The 25,365-nt window shown below is 28.4% G+C and overlaps 1 protein-coding gene across 14 annotated transcripts in view; it reads right to left on the bottom strand.

Moving 5' to 3' along the window:
- Positions 1 to 25,365, bottom strand: part of LOC118187907 (cell adhesion molecule Dscam1-like) — a 151,101-nt gene that overhangs the window by 104,503 nt on the left and 21,233 nt on the right. The window contains exons 1-3 of one of the 14 annotated variants that reach the window (XM_085815696.1): positions 5,909 to 5,955; positions 5,622 to 5,728; positions 5,042 to 5,332 (exon numbers count right to left, since the gene is read on the bottom strand). The exons of 5 other annotated variants lie outside the window; for them this stretch is intronic. In XM_085815696.1, coding sequence (XP_085671822.1) covers positions 5,042 to 5,332; positions 5,622 to 5,670 — 340 coding nt within the window. In that variant the 5' untranslated portion in view covers positions 5,671 to 5,728; positions 5,909 to 5,955. Of the gene's footprint in view, positions 1 to 188; positions 489 to 3,037; positions 3,483 to 3,535; positions 3,830 to 4,409; positions 4,519 to 4,604; positions 4,764 to 5,041; positions 5,333 to 5,621; positions 5,729 to 5,908; positions 5,956 to 6,436; positions 6,734 to 10,154; positions 10,273 to 10,893; positions 11,194 to 11,594; positions 11,747 to 12,806; positions 13,104 to 13,463; positions 13,588 to 22,787; positions 23,085 to 24,635; positions 24,879 to 25,365 lie in introns of those variants that run through there. 8 more of the 14 variants (XM_085815683.1, XM_085815692.1, XM_085815684.1 and 5 more) reach the window with 8 other exon arrangements.

Genomic DNA, 25,365 nt, shown 5'->3' with positions numbered 1-25,365 from the left:
AATAGTGTATTAAATTTATTTATGCAATTTTAACTACAGTATTTAAAAAAAACATAGATTTACGATATGTGAATTCAAGAAAACAAAAGTTCAGACAATTTTCTATAAAATTAAAACAACTCTGTATAATATCGTTTATTTACGTATAAAAGTAAATTTAATTTTTTAATTATTGCAACTTATCCCACCTTCAGCATAGACTAAAACACTAGCATTATCAATTCCAAAATCATTAGTTGCCTGACAAGTATAGTTGCCAATATTTTGTGCACTAAGCGTTTCGACGCTAAAAAGAGATCCCCTCTGAGTGCTTGTTATTTTCAAATTGTGTTTAGAATTGTTTGTAATCCTGACACTGTTCAGGAACCACGTGAAAGTAACTGGCAGACTTCCTTTCTTCAGGCTGCAGTGCAATTCTACAGGATCGCCTAATCCAATATTCGGTGGGACAAACATGGGATATAAATTCGGTATTTCACAGGCTCCAACTGAAAGAAAAGAGCAATAGGAAATGATTGCATAAAAATGCTTATAACCCCAAAGTTTTAAATAAATATGTATAAGCAATCATGATTAAACATTAAGAAGAAAAGATTTTGAACACAATTTCGAATCTAAGTTTCAGTTCCTTTTTTGACATGATTTCAAACCACTTTTGAGATTACATGCTTCATTTATATATACTCGACTAAAATGCAGAAATTCATAAGCATGGCGGTGCACAACATGCGTGTGAAACTTTTATACTATATCTGAGATTAATTTCTGAGCGAAAACAATAGATAACCATTTGTCTTCTAGGAAGTTAAAATACAAACTGTCCCTTCCAAAATCGATATGATAATTTGATTATAAATTTAAAAGTAAAACGTGAGTGAATTATTTACCTTCATATTCCAATACAATCTATTTGTTTTTTTTTATAGTTTTATAAGTTTTTTATTATAGTTATATAAGTTATATAAGTTTTTTATTATAGTTTTTTTTTATAGTTATATAAGTTTTCTAAATGAAAACGCATTATAACATTATTTTTATGTAATGTGCTAACTAATTTCTGTATGCCATAGCACATTCTAAATGTCAATTTAAAATTTCACATGTATTTCGAAATATATAATACGATCATTACATAACGATATTAAGTTATAAGAGAATTTCTCATATATTACATCAGAACAGATTTTTCTTACTAAAGTTCTTTCATTATGCTTGCCACATTAACTATCTTCTACAGCAACTGCAAATGGCACCTTTAGCTTCCAGACGATATTATTCAACCCAAAATGGCATTGTCATCATATCTACTGACCAGTGGATTGTGGCCTATAACTTAGCATGCAAGTCTTTAAAGCGCATATCATTTTATAATTTTTCACATCATATTTTAACTTCACTTAAAAAAATGGCACTCCGATACTCTAGACTGAAACTTTATCGTGGACGAAATCTATATTTTGTGTCTGACTATAATAAAGTGTATCCCATCTTTGCGGAAAACAATATGATAAATATGAAAGATGGAATCGAAGTGTTATGTTACAAAAAACATTATACATAATTATTTTAAGAATGCATTTTCTCTTTTAGTAAAAATAATTAGAAGAATGTTTCACAGAAACAATTATTTATTACATTGCATTATGCAAAGTATTTTTCATTTTCTAATTGAAATCTCATTATAAAGTTATTCACTGAATATTTTTTTAGTGGTAATTATTATGTAATTTTATTACCCAAAAGTTTTGCATGTTAAAATTATTTGTTTTTAAAAATAGTTAAGTATATGAAACAAGTATTTCCGTTATGAAAAGCATTCTAGCTTTAGCATAACTTGCTTTGGCAAACTTAATGTCTCAACTGCATGCTTTGAAGGAATATTTGCTCAGAATATATGTAAAATAGAAATAAACCGCAGCAAACTGTGTGACATACTCAAGTACTTTTGAAAAAACTATTTCATATGTTATCTTTTGATTTCTTAATGAACATAATGAAAAATACGAAAAAAAGGACAAGTAAAATATAAGAATAATGTCATCTCAAACAAATTAAGTCAGTATCTAAGTATGCGATTAAGTCATTTTGAATTCATTCATAACAGTGTAAACATGATCATTATAAAAATTTTCAGAATATTTTAAATATTTGTATTCATTTAAATGAAAACCCTTTATTTTAATGGAGATATAACAGACATATAAATCATTTTCTTCTTTTTGACTATAAGATCTTAAAAAGTTCATCTCATTAATACGTAATCTAATTTCATTTATAAAATCTTTTAGTAGAATACTTTTCTTTCTTTAGATTTTGATTCAGAAGAAATTTTACTTAAAAAATTTTACTGTGTTTCCAGAAAAAGGGGCAAAATATCATTGAACTATATTGAACATTTTTATATCACGCTTTTTTCAAAGCAAATTTATAACTAATTTTCTAACTCTAATTTAAAACTTCAAATTTTGAAGCACAAAACGTAAAATTACGAAATTCTATTCACTACTTAAGATAACCTGTAAAGCTAGCTTTTCTGTTACTATTTCCTTGCAGCAGGAAAACAAACAACAGATTCATAATTGTCTTCTGGGGCAGGGAATATCTGAAAATTTGCATGCGAATTTATAAAAATTGCTTTATAAATTTAGCATTAACAAACAAGCATTTATTTATTTGCATAAAAAACAATACATAATGTGTATAATTATTCATCATTTCCCTCAGCGAATAATTTCAAAGCAGATAATTAATACCCGTCTATATTAGTACATTCTAAAGTATACTTGATTTACGAGCTACAGTAAAACTATCCAGAGATCTGTTCTTATTGTATGTAATAAAATAATCAGTATTTTCTAGTTCTAAAAAGGGTATTAGTAGTTTTTAAATTAAATTTCTTCAAAACAATGTTCTTTAGATGTTCGAGTGCCAGATATAGGTTACATGTTATATTATAATTAGCATTGTGCAATAGCCTAAATCTTTTAAGAAACATAATACAAATATTTTGCGCTATAAAAAGATTACCACAACTTACGTTGAAAGCAGATCCATATTAAAAACGTTAAGAAGTAAAATGAGCTCTTTGCCATCCCGTCAAGTTATCTGAAATGTACGAATGTATGTAGACATAAGAAGAGTATTTAGAGTCACAAAATTGAGATTATACATACTTCGAAAACTCACCTTGTTTGCAGCGCCACATATCGTAGAAGTGGAGAGTTAAAACGGTTTTATCATAAAATTTCAACAGAAATAATAAAATTTCATATAAAACTATGTAAGTGACTGAACTTTCGATTACTAATAAGCATTTACAGGAGTTTTTTCTTTATCGACATTTAAATGCCTTGCCCATCGAAAACATTATTATTGTTACATGTAACGTTTTGCAATGTTTTATGCAAAACATATCTTTTAAAACACATAGAAAAAATTTCTGTTAAATGAAGAAACTTCGTTGAATTAATACAGTTATATGTTTGTTATACGTAGAGGACAAGAATATGTTCTTTAATGTAACTTCATTTATTACCTTCAACTTTAAGTTCAGTATGAGCTTCATCATACCCATCAACATTAGATACTTTGCAAGTATAGTTACCAATATGATCGTATCTTATACTTTGAATAATACAAACAGATCTTCTTTCAGACGTATTAATTTTTATGCCTGATACATCAGTAGCTTTCTTATTGTTGAGAATCCATTCAAAATTTACGGGTGTATTCCCTCTTTTCAAACTGCATATTATATCTAGGCTGTCTCCAAGCCCAAGATCTGGAGGTATAAGCAGTGGATGAAGAACTGGTGTTCCAGTAGCTTGTGCTGAAAGAAAAATAGTTTATCCACTTAATTTTGAAATTAGGAATTATTAGTTCTCTATAAAAACTTAAAATTCACTTACTTCCCTTTTTAATTTTAATGCATTCATATATTCAGGTACAATAATTATTAAAAAATAATTTATTCTTTCTATTATTTAATAGAAAAAAAAATATATTTTTTGTTTTAAACTCTTCAAACCTATTACATTTTGAACTAAATATTCCAAGAGTTACTTATTGTGATGCAATTCCTCAGAAGATTTAGACATAATGAAATTCAATGTTATATTATATGATTACCTCAGATAACTTTCAGGAAAATGAAATAGGTCTTCAGATATTTATTATCCTATATTTACTAAATACTCAGCTGAAATTCATATTATGAAAGAAATGTTCTTGAATAATAAAAAGATATTTAAGTATACATGCGTAGTTTAAAATTTCATAGCTTAATTCAGTATTTATTTACCTACGTCGTACATCTATAGCAATCACATTATGTATCTACTTTAATGAGTTTTCTATAGTATGCATACTCCTGTATGATTGTTATTTGAAAGAAGCAGAATTGTTCTTACCATGTATGGTATTCTTTATTAGCAGCAAGCACAAGTATATTAAGAAATCATGCAAAAACATCAGATAAGATAACTTGGTGGGATGATAACGCTGTTTAATGTCTGTATTCTGTTGAGAACAAGTAAAAAATTATTTTAAGCAATTTTAATTAAAGAAAATAAGCATCAAACTTATTATTTTGAAATCATACATACCTGCATTTTTCTTTGTATCCTTAACTTTTATTTTCTAAAGATATTCCGAAAACATATGATAAGCAGAAGCACCAGTGCTACATTAGCGCTATATTCTAAGCTTGTTGCCAGATTACAGTTGAGTTTTGCTTCGTTATTATTCGTATATTATGAAGAAAAACTTGTTCATATAATTAAATGCAATTGATGACACCAATAAAATAAACTGATAAAAATTTAAATTCATTAAAACAAATCAATGCACTTTCTCAAAATAAAGAGCTATGACACCAGAAAGCAAATCTTATAAGAAAATAAGTCACACATAAAGAAAACTCATGCTACATATGTATGCAATATATTTAATTGATTTTCTAAAAATAGACTAGAGGTTTTTATTAAAGTTCGACTAATATTATTTTGGGGAATTAAGATAATCATAGGTAATTTGTTTATACCTTCAACATCTAAGTTTCCTCGAACTTGATCTGAACCATCGTTATTGGTTGCAGTGCATGAATAATTTCCAACGTCAGATGCTGATATACTATCAATAATGTAAACAGATCTTTTTTGTGATGTATTGATTTGAATTCCAACTCTTTTTTCAGGAACTCGATTATTTATTTTCCATTCAAATGTTACAGGGATGCTTCCCCTTTTCAAGCTACATATAATATCTAGACTATCTCCTATTCCAAGGTCTGGAGGTATGTTGAGGGGATGTAATATAGGAGGTTCTTGCATACCTTAGTAGAAAGAATTAATACATATGAAATGCGTGCAGATATTTTACATGAAAAACAGTTCAAAATATTTAACAAACGCATTTTCTTAAAATTGTTGATGTTAAAATAAATACAAGATATAGAATGTTACCATAATCTACTAATATAGAATTAACGTATTAAATTAATAAAGTTATTGAATTGATAATCTTAACTACTTTCCTGTACAAAACCCTGAGAAATCTGATTAAACGTGTACGTTAAAAAATACATAAGTTCTTAAAAATAAATTTCATCATAACTATCTTACCTTGAGAGCTCAAAAATATGGAAACAAACAGAAATGAGCTGAGTAACATTCTTTTTCGTTCAAGACTAAGGTAGAAATTTCTGATGCAAAATATTAATTGAATACATCTAAAATCAAAAATAAAGTAGTAAGTATAATAATATTTTTAAAGAAAATCAATTTAAAATGAATCGAGTTTAACACCTATTCATATAAAATAGGATATGAAACAAGAAGAATATGATGTCAATCTGCTATAAATCTGCATTTATTTTCTTATAAAATAAAATCAAGTAATATTCACTTACCTATTCCGCAAAAGAGTTGTTTGTGAATGATTTTATGAAGTATATTCTCTGATGTGGGGCGCCACATACTGGAGCAGTAGCAGTGCTCTTTCGGTCACGGTTTACGAGTACTATAGTATAATATCGATAATAAGGAAGAACATTAAATATAAAATGTATAATTTCCTTTTATTATGAAAATACTCGAACAATTATTTCGAAATTTTATTTTAAAATATAATAGTTTAAATTAATAAACTTCAGATATTCTACTGAATTTTGTAAAATTCATAAAGGAAACAACAGAAATAATTAACAGAAATAATTAACAGAAATAATGAGAATAACTGCAAATACATTCCCCTCAGCACTTCAAAGTATTTGGTATCGAATATTAAGGTAACTAATAACATAAAATGCATAAAATGTATAAAGTAAATACTAAAAATCAAATATCTAATATTTGATGGAAAATCGTAATCAAATTGCAGCACGGATACTCAGAATTTTATATTATGAAATTTATTTTATTTAATTCAACGCACATACCATCTAAAATAAGCAACTCAGTTTGACTGTTGTGACCAAACACGTTACTAGCTTGACATGTGTAATTCCCTATGTGAATAGCATGTAAAGCACTGATCTGAAGCAAGGAACGCCTGTCTGAAATTGATATCTTCACATCGGGGAATGAATTTATATCTTTGCTGTTGTGCATCCATTTGAACTGAATAGGAAGAGCTCCTCGTTTAAGACTACAGAGAATGTCAGTGCTGTCTCCAATGGAAGGGTTTGAAGGTAACATCAATGGATAAAGAACAGGGGGATCTCCAGAGCAGCATGCTGTAAGAACAGGTTACTAGCATAAGTTTGAAAAAACAGTGGCATTTTGCACAAATTTGCATCCAAGCAGTGCATTAATATTGATAACATTATAAATCTAGGTGAATTAAATGGATACTAATTCAAAAATTTAGTTGAATTAAGAATGATATTCGTGAAGATCAATTAACAAACTGAGCTTATTTGTTTTAGTTGCAAGTAAGGTGCAACTAAACAACTAAGTAAACTTAAGTATTAAAATTAATAGCAAGGTATCTAAAAGGTTGAATGATTAAGGTTTCTAAAATTAATGACACAAACATAAATTACGATAATAACTAATTTTAGTTGATAAACATTATAACTAAATTCACTAGTTCATAAATATTCAAAAAATGTATACGATGCACAATAAAAAGAGAAAATATTTTACTTTTTGTGCTACTATCTTTGTGTAGAGTAAATATTTTCTTTCTTTCTGTGTTATTTATTTAGGAAGTTTTTCCTAAAACTGTTTTTTAATCAAATATTGTATACGAATTCTAAATATTTAAATAGTAATGAATAGTTTTAATTGCACTCATAAAAAGTGCATTGTCACACTACTACTCGTAGTTTCAGCCACGGACATTCTTATTACACTAACATTTTAAGCTTTTAAATTAGTAGTTTGTGCTCATATATGTTAAACTGCTAAATGTTATATACAGCTCAGTTTTTATTCATAATTAGAACAAATATAAAATAATAATTAGAAGAAAATTTTGAAATGGAACGTTCCAGGGGCATGTCATATAAATAAGTTTTTATCACAGTTGCCAAGAGGGACATCGGAGGAAGAAAGAAGAAAGGGAAGAAGAAAAGACTCGAATTTCGAAAGATCGAACACATCAGCAACAAATAAGAATACAATGATCTGGAACGTAAATAACAGTGTAAGATGAAATCACATGTTTGGAAAGTTTCTTAAATCTGATAACATCTGCGACGACAAGGTAGCTTAACGAAGAAACAGCACAAAATACTTTCCAAATAATAAATGCAAAAATATAAATACAAAGTGATAAATTAATTGAATAAAACTAGAAATAATCAAGGAAAAGCAATTTACTAATTAAAAAACCTTAGAGGGGGAAAGCTATGTAAATAGAGTAAGGGAGAAAATATGCAAATATTTTTAAAATTTTCAGAACCTAGCACTAGAACGCTAGGGGGAATACGGAATGCAATACATAATGTAAACTGACTATCCTAACTTTGTTATATTGCTTCTAAAACACATTATTTATTCCAAATATTTGAAGAAAAGGGTATTTCATAAAATATATTTTCACTAAGACTGAAAAACTTTTCGTATTTCACAAGTAAAATTTTAGAATAATTTGAAATTTACAAGAAAAACTATTTAAGAGATTACCTTTTCGTTTGCTAGCTTTCTACTTCTAATTATTATTATTATTATTATTAAACTAACGCAGTTGGGAATGAAATTCTTAAATGTGTTTAAACGGTAAAAATTAATCCTAAAACGAATAACAGTAATAATAAGTCTATAATAAGTTAGTTTTAAATTTTTTAAATAAATAATTTTAAATTTTAAAATAAATTATAAATTTTAAAATAAATTAAGTAAGTTTACAATTTTTTCCCTCTCTACCTTAAAAATCAAAATGGTTTTATGTGATATTTTTCAAAATATCAAAACAAAAATCAAAAATTTCATCATTGATCAGATAGTTTATTTGTTGATGAATGGAGATTTTTAAAATTTTGACTTGGAAGATCAGATAAGGAAATAGCGAAAGTGTTACAAGTAGTTTTTCTAAGGATGAAATCTTAAATGGAGTTAGTAATCAGTCATCTGATATAGCTAAAATATATATTTGTTGGAAATAAATTAATTGAAATTAAAGTAGAAGAGAAACATAAAAAGTTATAGATATTGAATATAAAAATAATTTGGAGGGTGATGAACTATAAATTATGAAATGGTAAAATGGTATAATTGTAAAAATCCTGATCCAGTTAGTAAGATACAAGATAAGGAAAAAAAGAAAGAAAATGAATAATTAAATAAAATAAACTGATTGGAACTGTTCTTTGGGTACAAAACGATCGTGAGAACTTTGATTCTGTATTTCAAGGAGAATTTTTAGTTACACTGCTTGAATTATGTACGCCATGTGAATACTTAAAAACGTTTTTGTGTGATGACAATTTAATTCATAATTTGGTCAATGGAACTATTATATATATCCATGTAAAAAATAGCAAATTCAGAAAACACAAATAAAACTGCAGTGGAAGTATTCCTAGGAATTCATTTCATGATTGGCCTTGGGTCCATGAACAAGATTGCCCTTGATTCCAAAAAATATATCTGAGAATTACTCTCAAGCTTTGAGACAATATCTTCACGTCAACGACATTAAAAATATATCATATAACCAACCTGGTCGAAATAGAGTTTAAAATTAGGCCACTATTAGATGCACTTCGCAATACATTTTTTTCAAAGCTTTTCATATAAAATAAATAATAGTGTTTAAATAGTGAAGTTCTTTTAATGAAATTTGTTGTTAAGCATTTGCTACTATGTCAATTAAGTATATATTTAGTTATTTCATTTTTTTAAAAGTACGTTATTTCTTAAAAATATATTAAATATATATTAAAATTATTTTGCATCCCTTCGCAATGATTATTATGGTATCATTTCCATTTTGACTTGTTCACCACTTCATTCCCAATGATGTTATTTAGAAATATTTAGACTTTTAATGAAAAAATTTAGCATTTTTTTCCTTACCTTTTACTCTTTCATTCTAAATACAAATCGGTATATTTTACAAATTTCAGATTTTCAGAATGAAAAACAAATATTAGTACTGAAAAGATTAAGTATTTTCTCTCTACAGAGAAATAATTTATGTCTAAGTTTTTAAATTAACAGATCTAAACAGCGCTTTATGTGAAAACGGAAAATGTGGAAAATATATGACTCGTGAAATCTATCTAATGGAGTTTTACAGCAAACAAAAACAAATTAATAAACTTCATCAAAATACATATTTATGAATTAATGAATTTATGAACTAACTAATGAAATAGAGTTTCAAAAACATTATTCAAAAACTTTATTTCATTTTTTTGACAATTTATTCAAAGTTATATCCAAATATTTGCGAAGTATCATGACTGGGGTCTATTACGCGTTTACAATTCAATTGGAAGTAGCATTTAATTTTGTTTTAATATCATTCTACTACAAATATTTATTCATAAAAAATTTCGTTTAAAGTTAGAAGTCATCACTTAGGATATTTCCAAAATATTAATTCTAGGAACAGTGCTTTGAATTTTAAACAAATTTAAAAGTAAAAATATTGTTCTAAATATACCAGCCACAGCTTGATTTTGAGAAACGATTGATTCTACTTACCTTGAATGATACGTAAAAACAAAATGACTACATTTACAGGACCAAATAGCAGCCAATAAACATTCATTTTCATCTTTCTGTCGTTCGCATGTATGTTGTCTGGAATCAAAGAAACAAAGAGAATTAGTGTCGTATATTACCATGATAAGATGTAAGATTTACATAATGAAATACAATTAATATGACTAACTATTCATCACTAACTTACATTTTGTAGACGCTTTTTCTTTTGCTTTCAGGACTTTGCTGCAAAGAACAGTGCACAGTAGCGCCGTATAGTGTCCTTATTTTAAAGCTTAGATATAATTTATTTGCTGTAGCCATAATAAAATAGAGACGCAAATTGAAAATAAAGGCATTCATAAGTGTAATATATTATAAAATAATATTATTAAAATGCTAGATGCACAATTTTGTGAATATAATTTCGGATTTAAAAATAATGAGCTAATACAGAGATCGAGAAATAAGCGGATTAAACAATTTATTTCAAATACGGTTAAAATATCAGCTTATCTCAGAAAAGTAAAAATTATAATTTACTACAGATAAAGGCCTTCATACCGGATTGTTGTAAAAATACTTAAGATTTCGACAGTTCGCTTCAAGAAAGTAACTTAAATATATATATATAATTACCCTTCTGATAAATATAGCATAATACTAAAACGGAGTAACCTAAACAATTATAAAAAAAGGATTTAACATGAAATTAATGCCTTGTAACATTGTAAAGTACCTTCTATAAGAACACTTTCAGTTTTTGAATCTCTACCGTAAGCATTTGTAGCTACACAAGTGTAATTTCCAATATCCGTCACTTCGATATTTCCCATTGAAAACACAGATCTGCGTTCAGATGTTGTAATTTTCGACTTGCGATCTGAAGAAATTTCTTTGCCATCATGAAACCACTGAAACTTTACAGGTTCAGTTCCTCTTCTCAGTTTGCAAAGAATGTCTGTATCATCACCAAGTGTTGGATTGGATGGTACCATTAAAGGATACAGCACAGGAGATTCGTGAGTCAATTCTGAAGCTGTTAGAAAAAAGGGGAAAAACATAGTGTAATCAAACTTAGTTATCAGCTTAGTAATAAAAAACTAAAATTATAAATGTGAAGTGTTTTTTATTTCTAATTACATATATTTTTCAAAACAGAAAAATTGTTTCAAGAATACTTAAATAACTCATATTAAAGCTTGAAATATTCTTCTCTGAACCCTTACTTCGTTTAAGCAAATCATGCAGTTATTATTTTCTACATCGAAAAGGAAATTTTTAGGAGTTAAAGATCTTAATGGTGGTTTAAAACAGGACTGTGGCTAATAAATATTAATAAAATACGCGGTACAGATATTACAGGTTTGTATAAGAAACACTGCATATAAGCATTCGATGCTAACACTACTAATGCAAAAATAATAAGTAATCACTTACCTTGATAACTTTTCAGATAAAAGATGATTGAGAAGTAAACAAATATCATTCCTATAGTTGAGATTAAGACTGTATCAGCATTAATAAAAAACAGAAATGTTTATGTTGAGAAGGTCTTTGCATGAGATTTTTCAGTTACCTCCTTTTTTTCCTCCAGTTGATATGTTATGAGTCGATTAAAGGGAAGCTTGACTGTAGCGCCACATATCGAAACATGAGATTAAAAATCTCTCTTGACATAAGTAAGCACTGTAAATACTTCAGTAAGTATATAATTATATATGTGTTATTTATCATTAATAAGGCAAAATCGAATATAAACCGTAATAAAAATGTGAATTTTATAAAAAAAATATTTTTTCATTCGTAAAAGTTGCGATATGAACAACTAAGCCAAAGTTGAAAAATAAATATTAGTGGTACAATTTATGTTTTATATAAGAAAATTAATAGCAGATTAAGCGAGACTGTAGCTTAAGCAATAGTAAAAAAAAAGTAAAGTAGTAATTTATGATATGCCATTATACAATAAATTTATAGTTAGATTTCTGTAATCGCCAGAACGCAAAATTTGTGTCATATACTATGCAAATTCATATGTAGTAAAAACGTATAATTAAAGAAGGAAAGTAGATCACATAATAAATCGTGTTAATAACGAGTTTCAGATAAAATATGAAAATAAAATTAACAGTTAACGAACATTTCGCAGAAGAAAATGGGAAATGACGGGCGGATAGTATTAAACATATGTAAGTTGACATAATGTTTTTAATATTTAAAGAAACTGCGAAATAAAACACAGAAATTTAAGATAAGCTCTTCTAATTCTACAAAGTGTATTTATTTCAATTAGAAGGAGACAATAATTTATACATAAGCATTTTCAAACACTTCAGTGTAACAAAAATGTAACAGAATAACAATACAGAAAGCTGAAAAGAATTTCTAGGATTAATTACAAAAAACGTTTAAGTATCATAATTTCAAAACGTAGACAACATGTATATTCAAAATTCTTACATTTTATAAGTTTGGAGTAAAATCACAGAGTAGGTTTCAGCCATTTTCATCTGGTAAAAAGCATGTCGTACAACGTAGAATTTTTAATTTATTATGCTCATAATGTATTTAAATGCATACATCCAATTATTGAATTCTATTTAAAATAAACTTCCATTTCTGAAAGAGTAATCTAATTTTCGTTCTTACCTTCAATTACAATGCTAGCGGTTTTTTTGTCGACACCTGCATTATTTTTGGCTGCGCAGGTATAATTGCCAATATCCGATGCCTGTATATTTCCTATAGAGAAATGAGAGCTTTTATCTGTAGTGACTATTTTGTATTTGCTGACGGCTGTTACATCTCTGTTATTGTGAAGCCATTTGAAATTGATCGGTAAACTTCCTCTCTTGAGAGAACATAGCATTTCGGCATTATCTCCAATCGACGGATTAGTTGGAACCATGAGCGGATACAGAACTGGAGGATCAACAACAACATTAGCTTCACATGAAAAAAAGAAAAACACATATAAGAAATAAACGAATATTTGAAACGAACAGGAAAATACTTTAAACAACGTCAACAATATTTTGGCACATTACACAGGTTAAAGATTAAAAGATTAAGGAAAACAGTTTAAAGGATACAATCTCTTAATATATGAATTAATAATAAATCAATTTGATAATAATCTCTGAACAATACATTATTAAATTAGATCTTTTAATTAATTTTTTTTTCCAGAAGTTATTTATTTCTAGAGTATGAAATGTATCTTACTGGAACTGCTGATTCAAATTACTGTTATTTTGCTATTATTTTAAATCATTATAAATAAAAAATTAAAAACGCTTAACATACCTTTGCAGATGCCATATATGTTGAAAGCATATAACAGCACTTCCAAAATTAAACAATTCTTCTCAAAATTCATTTAAGGAACGAAAATTTCTGCTTATGAATTTTCTGCGTTTCTCTTTAAAACTCTGTAGCGAAATATGATGCATTAGATGAGTCTTGCAGCGCCCCACAGCGATGAATGAAAGTACCGTCGAAACAGAGTACGCATACTTTTAAATAAAAATCACAATTTTTAAGCATAAAAATTAAAACACATTATGATAAGAAATTATCAGGTTTAGAGGATATTTAAATTTCACTTAGTATTCTTTGAAATAAACTCAAGTGATTGAATAGAATATTTAAATGTTCGCTTCGCTACGAATTTAATTAGTAGCAGTATTCGACGAGTAGAATAATGTAAAATGTTTTTAAGAAAATGATAAAAGCTACAATTTTAGTATCATATAATAAGAAGACACATACGATTTCGTGCTTACATGTAGAGAAGGCAACAGTTCTGTTGCAATGAAACTGCTTATTTCACTAGAACAAGAACTTTTACATATGTTTAAATATTTATTTAACAATTAACTGATTTTAAACATACATTGAAACATAACTACTCGCATTTTTTCTACATAACTAAAAGTAAATCCCATAAAAATGCTGCTGTCTAATAGCGTAATAACATACTGCAAAGGACTGAAATCCTGTGAAAATCTTGTGCTTAAATTTCATGACTTCATCATGATGGCGTTCTATATATACAATGAAATTTACATTGACTTTCATTTCAAAATAAGCACCTGCAAATTATAATACAAACCGTCCAAAGACTATGATTAATACGTCTTAAAATATAGATAATGTTTATTCATTTCCATATACAGGTTGATGTAAATAAGATATTTCATATTTTTGAATACAGAACACAATTTTGCAGAAGTATGTGGAAAACTGTACGGTTAAATATAATGATAAATATGCATTTTATAACGTTTATAATATCAAAGTTTAAACTTATTTTTACGTTTCATTAATGTTAAAAGATGTCGCCACTGTATAGTAAACTGAAATCAATTCCAATAAGATATTCAAAATAAAAATCACATACGTTTAGTGTATCGTTTACATTTCCGCAGATTTTAAACATGAAAAGAGGTTTCCAAAAACGATGTTTATTTAAATCTGCTATGTATATCAAAATATAAATCCTTTAAAAATAATGAAATATACCGAAGAGTTTTATTTTACCTATGTTATTTCATGGCATTATTGTGTAATCAGCTATCACATACAAAGTTAGATTGAAAAAGGGCAATTTATTACTTTTATCAATATGTTTATATCAAAAGGAAAATATAAAACTGCCATACATAAAAAAATAATTAAAAAATATTCCATTTAATTTTTTTCATATCCATTTAATTACACGTAACCGCTCGGCAAGATTCTATGTAAAATCATATCTCATATGTTTTCTTGTGTGATAGAAATGTATCTTACAAGAACTTCAAAAATAAAAGTCCTACCGAGGTTTCGGAAACGTTTAGCACATAAATTTTAATACTGTATATGCTTACGTAACTAATTTCAGTTACTTTATTGAAATTAGGAAGGAATATACATTCATAACACAGAAAGTAATGTACCATTCAAAATGTCATTTTACATAAGCATATTGATTAGTAAAGCTCATTGTGCAGGGATGTCCAAAATCTATGCTGTGATATCAGACTGAAAAGGAATCTAATATGGGGTATGATCCTCTTTCACAGCTAGACAGCTTACGCAGCGTTACGACAGCATACTGGACAGAAGGCAGTTGAGAAATTCTTGTGGCAATTGATTCCCCTTCTGCAATAACGCAGTTTTCAACTCCGGGATAATTCTCGGAGCGGAATGGCGAGATGAAATTGCCCTCCCAGAGCGTCCCATATATGCTGTATAGTTTAAGGACAGGAGATCTGGCTGGCCAGGCCATGCGTTGAATATCCTCACTTTCCATATGACCGTCGACCACCTGATCCCTATGTGGACATGCGTTGTCGCCTATTAACAGGAACCCAGGACCCGATGAGCCCCTAAAACGTCGAATATAGGACTCCAAGATCTCTCGATACTTCATGACAGTCAGGAAACCTTTGTCAAACACATGCACGGGTATGCGGCCGTCCAACACAGTGTCTATCCAAACAATTACATTTTCCCCACCGAAATGATCCTTTTCCTAAATGAGGGAGGGTTGGTATCATATTTCAGGCTCTCTCTAGTTACATGTAGGCCGAGAATCAGTGTTCATACTGAATCTCGACTCATCTATAAAAAGCCTAGTGTTCCACTTAAGTCTGGTCCAAGGGACATGTTCTCTGCCCCATGCTAAATGCGCTTTGCATGCTGCAGTGAGCGGGATTTAAACAGGGAGTCTTCTGGCATACAGCCATACTTCATGAAGCCTTCGAGAAACTGTAGACTTGAAACTCAGGTTCCATTGGCTGTATACAGCCTCCGTGAGAGCTGTAAATCTGTAGCAGTTCTGTATCGCAGTGTGAAAGTGCCAAATAACGATCCTCATTTGTTATTGTTGATCTTAGTCGACCTTGTCCAGGTCTTCTTGATAAGGATTCAATGTCCTACAACTGTTCCCACAAACTGCAAACGACGGATGGCATTACATAAAGATCTGTAGCTACCAGTGCCTGTGATTGACCAATCTATTGACCATTTTCCATCTCATTCGGTTATTGATACATATGTGGCTACTCATTATACCTCACAATTTATCCAATAATTATTCCTAAAATTTACTTAACAATTGCGAGGAACGCGATGAATGTCGGGAAATAGTACCGGTACACAAATCGCTGGAAACCCTCGTGTGCTTATATCCTCTCCAAAATCACAACTCCGCAGACACGACATGTACGCTTGCATATTCGATTCTGAATATTTGCATAATTTTTGGCGGCATAATTAGTATTTTTGATTCAATGGCTTTCGTAAAAAATAGCCGCAACTTGCCACACGAGCATATTGAAGAATGCATGAATTATAATACGATGTAAATGAATTTGGACGGAAAATTTAAATTACACCACTTTTGTAAAGTTTCTTAAATAATTTTCATTTACTAGATAAAATTGAGTTTTGACTGAACTAAAATTCTTTCATATTGAAAAACAAGAGAGCCTTTATAAAGTAGAAATGTAGTTTAATGTAACTTATTCGAAAAAGAAACCACACAAGGACTAGCTGTATAAGGAATGCTTTCCTGGAGGACGTTTTAAAGAAAACTGTCATACTGACGGTACATAAAGAGAAAACCAAGAAAACGCCCATGAAGTTAATCGCTTCAAGATTTAAGCCCGGAATCGAGCTAACAGTGTTAAGTGGTTTTATTTACTCTCGTCGCCGGGCAGAATGAGACAGTAAGAAATTTGGAAACTCTAAAATATCTCTGCATTATAAGAAAGATAAAATTTCAGGAGAAATCGTTCACAAATGTTCAGTTGTTGAATTATTTCATTGAAGCAAACAGTAATAAATAGTTCGCAGAAATTCCACTATTTATAAAAGTTTCAGCACACATTAAGTACATTCAATATAAGAATAAAAACTAGAGTACGCAGTTTTTAAACTTTGATCACTTGCTGTTTAATTGAAGTTGGTTTCAAATGTTCTAACTTACAGAAACTGGAGAAGTTTTATGATATATTCTACTTAATAAAAGAATGAATCAACGTCCTTATTCAGATCAACACAAATTATGCGAAATATGTAACTTAATTTAAAATACATTCTTTAACGCAATTGAATTAATTCTAATTTATAAATTTAAAAATACTTAATTTTTGTTTGCGTACGTAACAGATATTTACATTCCATTATAACATTCACAATGCTTTTACCTTGACAAATGAATTAGTTACAAAGCAAATACAATTCCCGATGTCGCTTCCAGCATTTCTTCTGACGGCTAAATGAGAACTACTGCCAATAGTTGTGAATTTATATTTAGATTGAGAAGAGATTTCATGCAACAATTTGAAATTAACTAGTAAACTGCCCCTTTTGATTGTACAAACAATATCTGTCACATCTCCAACAGAAAGACTTTTAACCATCAAGGAATTTAAAACTGGTGTATCTTCTGACGTTCCTGAAATTAAAAAAAAAAATATCGTACTGTATACGAAACAATTCTTTAAATTGGTTTGTGATCAAAAATATTTACCCAAAGTAAATTAAAAAAAGCAAAAGAACAGTTATATAAATTTATCTGCAGTTTGATTTAATGTTAATTGCCCAGTATTTAGGTTTTGAATAAATTTTTTAGTCCAGAGGAGCGTTAGCTCAAAAGGGCTATTAGTCTCGAAACGGGATTTTGCGTTGAATTACTATAAAAGGCAGAACCATTTATCAAATTGTTGCCATCAAATATTATCACCCTGTATCATTTTAAAACAAGTAAATAAAGGAGAATGTTCATGAATACAGGTATGTTGTGAAAAAACGACGGTACCTATGGCCATCAAATTTAGAATAATGTAATCCTCCACGAGAACATGGGCGCCTGGAAGCCTGAATTTTGAATTTCGAATTACTTCTTTATCCATTTCCCATTCTGTAAACTTTTAACAATTTTTTTATTAACAAACTCAACGATTTCAAAGCCAGCAATGGCAACATTGGACGGAAAAAACATTTTTATCTCCAGCGCGCCAGACTGTCTATTGGAAATTCTAAAGCTATGCTGTTTTTAAATATTTTGTGATGTTGATCTGTTGAATTGAATTTAATGTGATTTAAGTGCAAAGAACATGATATTTAATAAATAAAGGCAATACACAAAACGTTAAAAAAAGCGGTCTTTTGTGCGTAATATAAAATCTGAAAGCTTTCAGATTTTTTAATTTTACGTTAGCATTTATTTTTTATTATATTTCATCACATTTTTATTTATAAGTATCTGATATTTAATTTCGGTTCATGAAATATGTATTACAATTGGTTGGTTTATTAGATTACGGCAAAGCACTCGAGGGCTATCTGCCTTAAGGGAGAGATGTCTCCATGGAGTACTTTAAGGGAAACTGGCTCGTATACACGTTACACATGGGGAAAAACACGAAAACACCCATGCAGCCAGCCCGCTTGATTCGAACCTCGAACTGAAACACCAGTGTTCAGCGACGTTACTGCTCGACCGCATTACAATTGAAACGTAACAGAAGAATCGCGTTATACAAAATCTGTAAATAAGGCTCAGGTAACTTCGTTTCTGATCTACGCCTGAAATGGAAACGTGTTTCGTAATATTCGGAAAGATTTCGATCTTTAAACTCAAATCAATTAAATTTTGAACTGGGAAGAATTTAAAGAGTAATAAACCATTTAGTTTAAACACGAATATTTAAATATGAAATAGCTTTAATATGTGACAAACATGTGTATTAATAGCAATCACTTAACAGATGATAAATAAAAATTGATGCGTATTATTTCAATTGAAGGTAAAAGGAAATACTTCTTGAAATGCTTATTGTGAATAATATTACACATTGTAATATTGAAAATAAGCTATATAACGTTGCTTTAAAATGAAGATTATTTTACTTTACCTAGGACAGTATAATTTATATATTTTCATGGTTTTCTGGGTATCTGTGACACAAGAAATTGACTGTTCTAAAAATAATAGCAGCTATAGAATTAATATAAGATTATTTTATTTGAAATTCGGAAAACGTCGTAAGTACGAATACATTGCGTGTTTTATATACTAGTTATGTCTGCTTAAATTCGTAATCCATGGAAAATAAGTAAGTTAATACTTGAGGGAATAATTAAATTAAATATGGTATAAAAACCGTTACTTGAAATAAAATACGGTTTAAAGTGGGCAGTACGTTTCTTCTCTCAAATTAGTAACATATAGTTTTAAGAACACATACTTTAACTCCCATAATTGTTGTGTTCAAACTTGAACTTAAGTAAAAGGAAGCCAATGATAATAGATTTCAGATAAAATTATAAAAATTCTTAGGAAACTTAGTCGCATAATAATAGCAAGTAAAGAAAAAATGTGTATGCTATAGTTATAAATACAGTTAAATAAAATATATTGCACAATGCATTTTATAACTATAATTGTTCACCTTCTTGAGCAAGGGGTGCTCCATGAAAAATCCATAACAAGCTGTGTAATAAACTTATTTACATGAAAATAAATCCATGTTTCAGAACTTCTATTCTTAAATTTGAATAATCTTTGTAAAAAGAATAGAAGCAAAGGTATGAAAGACTAAATTTATGTTCATAAAATTAAGGAAACGTAATTATTTAAAAACAGATAATGTTTTTCATTGACTTTCACGACATAATGCACTGTTCCCATTCTTTGTAGTTGTTCTCTGACTAGTATGGTGGAGCCAAATAACTTTTTCACTTATATATTAATTTTTTCACACACACACACACACACACACACACACATACACACACACACACACACATATATATATATATATATATATGAACTGAAAAAATACATACAATGTATATCACTTTTTATAGTTGAATAAAAAATTAGCTCTCACCTTCAAGCATTACAACAATTGTTTTTTCCTCTTGACCAAACGCATTTTTTGCCAGACAAGTATAATTACCAATATCTGTAGCTTTTATTGTGCCAATAATTAAATGTGAGCTACTACCAATATTTGTAATCTTGTATTTAGACGAAATATCAATCCCATTCTGGTACCATTTAAAGGTCACGGGAGTGCTTCCTCTTCTAATAGAACATGATATTTCAGTTATATCTCCAATAGCGAGGTTTGGAGGAATAAGTAAGGGATTCAAAACTGGAGCTTCTTCTAAATTTCCGGAAGCTGTGTAAAGATTATAAAGTGTCATTTATAGCAGAAAAACACACACACACATATATATATATTATTGTTATATATATATATATTATTGTACACATATATATATATATATATATATATTATTGTTGTATTATTGTATTGTTGATATATATATATATATATATATATATCAACAATACAATAATTTATATATTTAAAAGTACATACTTTTTTTAATATTCTGTCAGTTTAGACGATATTTGTTTTAAATTTTGAAGAAATTCTATCCACAAAATAATCAGTACACACACCCACTCATGTGTATATATAACTTTATACTCTGCTTTCCTCATTATAAAATATGCACAGATAATCATATATATCCACCAAAAGCATACATGTTCTAAACACTATTGCATTTTTCAAATTAAAAACAGTATAAAAGTGGTTTCATATTTTATAGCAATAATTCTGAAAATTGCAAATAACACTGTTGAAGTATTATGATATTAGTAAATTTAACGGCTAAAAAATTTTATTTAAAATGAAGATGATTAATATCAAGGGCTTTAATTATTATTTAACAATTTTACAGTCAGCCTGAGAGTTAAAAATAACGTAACTTACAGACTTCTAAAAGAAGTATAATATTTCACTTACAAAAATCCAAGGAAATAAACAATATAACTTTCACAAATTTAGAAGCTGTACTTCTATATTTATCCATAATAGAATTTTAAAAACCTTTACGTAATACTGCGTGGTTAAAATAATTTGTAACAGAAGAAAATATTTACAACATTGATGTTGTTTACACGGAAAGAAATAAAGATAGCTGAATAAGAGTTTCAGGGAAATTTCCTAAACTATTGTAGTTAGTTTCGGTAATATTGCAGTTTTACATTTTTTTATGCTCATGAAGGCATATTTAATAATCTGAAAACAAGGATAAATAATGCAAGATATAACATTTAATTTTTGAAATAAATGTTTGTGGTAACAGTTTAACAAATAAAGAAGTAAAATATACCCATCATAATTCATATAGATATGACATATTAAATGGTTTTCCTTATGGCTGATAGATCTCACCTGTTTTTTAACACTGCAGATCCTGAATATTTTAAAGTATTTACTATATTACAGAAAATTAGATTTTTTTCATTTACAAAAGATATTTTGTAAATGAAAAAAATCCGATTTTATCTACTATGCATAAAATCCGTTTATAGAATAACAGAAGGACGACAATTTACCTTGCAAACACATAACGTAAAACAGATAGTTTATGCCAAAAACTGTAAGGAAATTTAATTACAGATTATTTCAAATGATATGAAAAGAAATATATTTACATAATCGTAGATGAACTGCCAAGACCATGTAGATTATTATACTGTAATTCTCCATCTATCTTTTAATATCAGTAGATTTAGAGTCTCTAAAGCAAAGAAAAGAATAAAAGTGAATTAATATTACTGCATAGCTAGCTGCATTAAGGAAGAAATCAAAATATAGTTTAAAATATACTTACTTTACCAGCCTTTTAAGGTGTAGACAATGGAAACGCAGCGTCTGAGTGAAACATTGCTGTGAAAACATTACATGACACTAGCGCCACACAGCGTTGAATTTTAGATATGTTCTACTATAATTTATGAAACTTGTTCTAAATACTTCCAGTTTAAAATTTTTAATTTTAAAAATAATGTAAAGCTTTATTTTCGTTTACCCATAATAAAATTTTTTAGATTTCAAAGAGAGCAGAAAAGCTTTTCTTCCAAACATATTTAAAAAATTCATAAGCAACTTTATCTCAGTTTTCACAGGCATGACTTTATTTGCTATTTTATAAGAATTGTAATACTGCAGTAAAATCACTCAAATTTAAATCAACTTAAATTAAAAATGCTAATTTAACAAAAACTTCATAGCCTATCGTATTATTTTGATGCTAAAAAAATGGTTGTGCGATTTAATATGTTCACTTTACAAAAGTAGTATTACATAAACCAGAAATAAAATTTATTCAGCCATACGTAAAAACATCAAGCAATGAAAAACATAAAATGAAGATTATGCTTTAGAAATACTGCTAAATATAAGGATAAAAAATAAAAATACAATTTTATATGAACGAAGCAATATATAATATATCAGAGGATTGTAATATATGGCATTATTATATAATACATGGCATTATTATATAATATATGGCATGTTGTTAGATAACACTAAATCATATTTTTTTCATTATTAGAAGAGCGTTCGTAAGAAAATAAGATACTTGAATTATATACTTAAAGACATAATACTGATAATCTGCTTAAATTAACAGAAGGTTTAGTCATAAAACGAATTTTGGCAATCATAGCTCAGTCCTTATAAAATAGCATCTAAAATACTTATAATAAATGTAAATAAAATAAAAAATTTCTACAAACATACAATTCTTTCACATTAAGTGCCATACCTTCCAGAATTAAACTCTCCGTTTTACTATCGCGTCCAAAACTATTAACAACAGTGCAAGTATAATTTCCCACATGAGATGCTTGTAGACTTTTAATTGAAAAAATTGATCTCCTTTCAGAAGTAGTTGTTTTATGTCCATTCAAGGAATTAATTTCTTTTCCATTCTGCAACCATTTAAAGGACACTGGTAGACTTCCTTTCTTCAAGCTGCATACCATTTCAGTACTGTCACCAAAAGATGGATTCGATGGAAACATTAAAGGATATAAAGTCGGTGGTTCACCAGAATAAACACCTAGATAAAAGGTAATTGATATTTATATCCTAATTAACTACACAGTATCTGTTTTAATTTCAGTAAAATATAACAATTAACAAAACCATTCTCTTAGCCAACAAGCATGTGTATAAGCCTCCTTAGCCAACATTTTGATAGCTACAAATATAAATAATTCTTTATATATCATGAATGTAAATTCGGGCACCCAGTCTTGCTTTTGATAGTAGTTTAAATGAGACATGAGGCATAAAAAATATTCATTTACGTCAATTAATGCTTTAAAACATTCAATGAAGCTCCTTCCAGCATCTCGCTAAATTTTCTTGTGTTTTACCACTTGTAAAGCAAGCACTAAATTTTTTCGGATATTTTTTGTTCTTTCTAATGTAAATCTTCATTATATCAAATAGATATAATAATTAAGATATATAAATTAATTATCTCTTAATTATATAAGTTATATCAAAATCTAACATTTTCACGAAAGGGTTGATTTTACAATCCACTGCTCCATTCATTTACATACAATATTACTAAACAAATACTTGCCCATTCTTAACTATTTCTAAATTTTCTTGATTTGGAGCACTCTTTACATATAATAATAGTAAGAAGAAAAAGCTTATCAGAATTCCCTTGTTACTGTCTTCGGTTCAAATATTTAAGATGTAGAGACAGTAAACTAGAGTAGAATTTTATTTTGTTGCTTACATTTAGGCATGATATTTCTTGAGCTATTTCAGTTTTTCTTTTTACGCTTATAGTAGTTTAATTTCTGTTCAAACGATAGCTACTTTTTATAATTTGCATCTTTTTTATAGTTTGGTAAACTTTATATTAAACTTTAATGAACAGGTCAAATTTACTAATAATTAGAAGTATAATATTTTCTCTGCATGGAAAATTCCAATTTCATCAGCATTTATTACAATAATCTGAACTTTTAAAATAATATTTCAGAAATAAATTTAAGTGTAAAGCATTATGCCCACGTACATTTACATCTTAAACATTTGAAAAATTAAAGCAAAATATTTTCGAAATGATATCTTCATAAATAAGTGGGTGTGGTATATTAATATACTACACAAAATTGGTACAGTAACCTATCAAACATTAAAAAAACTATTATGTTTAATGCAAAATGTCTGTACTTAAATCTTTATCTTTTTCCCAAATTTTACTCAAATCGTAGATATTTAAACAAATAAGATAACTTTTCAAATGCATGCATTCTTCATGTATACAAGAAAGATAATCACATTTTGCGCTATAAGTTTTTGTTTATTATTATCTTAGGCTTTCTCTGCATACGTAGTGTGCGCACAGCAAAATTACATTCCCAGGCAAAGTATTCGCGGTACAATGTTTCCCTTCCGAATGGTACCTCTTCAGAAAATAAATTATCAAAGTATTGTAGTATTCCAAAGTAAAAGAAGGGAATTTTAGAATTGAAAATAAAATAAAGGCATGCAGTCTTAGCCATAAACAAAAGTATGATTAATTCGAATTACTGATTTAAAATGTCTAATGAATTATATTGAACAAAATGAATAGTAATCTTACCTGTAATTTCAGTCAACATCAATACAGCCAAACTGCAACGGATAAAACTACACCAGTTTCTGTAGCATTCGAAAGTTCTGTGCTTTTTTCTTCTGATAAGCAACATTTTCTTGAATGCAATCGAATGAAAAGGAGAAAATCGTTTTATTTCAACTATTTTTTAAATGAAACAGTAGTCAAACAGTTTATGTCGGTGCTCTTGAGAATATAAAGATGTTATCTAGACATTTATGACAGCAAATGTGAAGCGTTGTTCTGTAGGGTTGCATTTTGAGGGTACAATATATTAGCGCCACATAGCGACTGCTTTCAATATTAAAAACGTGAATTTGGCCCTCGTAATGTAGGGTTCATACATATAATCTAAAAATAAATTATCGATAATGTTAACCTGTTGAAGTTAGCATTATCGACACAGCAAATTTTAGAGATAGGAATGGTATATAAAAGTAAATTTCAGGCTGATTTTTTGCTAAATAATACATGACTTAGAAACCTGATTCGCCGAAAATCTAAATTGAAATTGTAAGGAAAATAAAAAGAATTTAAATATAATTTGGTTTAATAAAACATTTAATCAATTTCCAGACATATATTTTTTATAAGCAATTCCAAGGTTACTCAATACACAAAAATTTTAGTGTAACGAATTCAGTATGAGAAAAGAGTATTTTTCTCATATTCTGGGAAAATCTTAGTAGATATGTGCAAAGACAAATTTCTTCCCTTA

Source organism: Stegodyphus dumicola, chromosome 4 (assembly GCF_044657685.1).
Source record: "Stegodyphus dumicola isolate Sdum_Otavi_A_Nest chromosome 4, ASM4465768v1".
Lineage (NCBI taxonomy): Eukaryota > Metazoa > Arthropoda > Arachnida > Araneae > Eresidae > Stegodyphus > Stegodyphus dumicola.
Note: the sequence above shows the minus strand (reverse complement) of the source record. Positions and strands in the feature narration are given on the sequence as shown.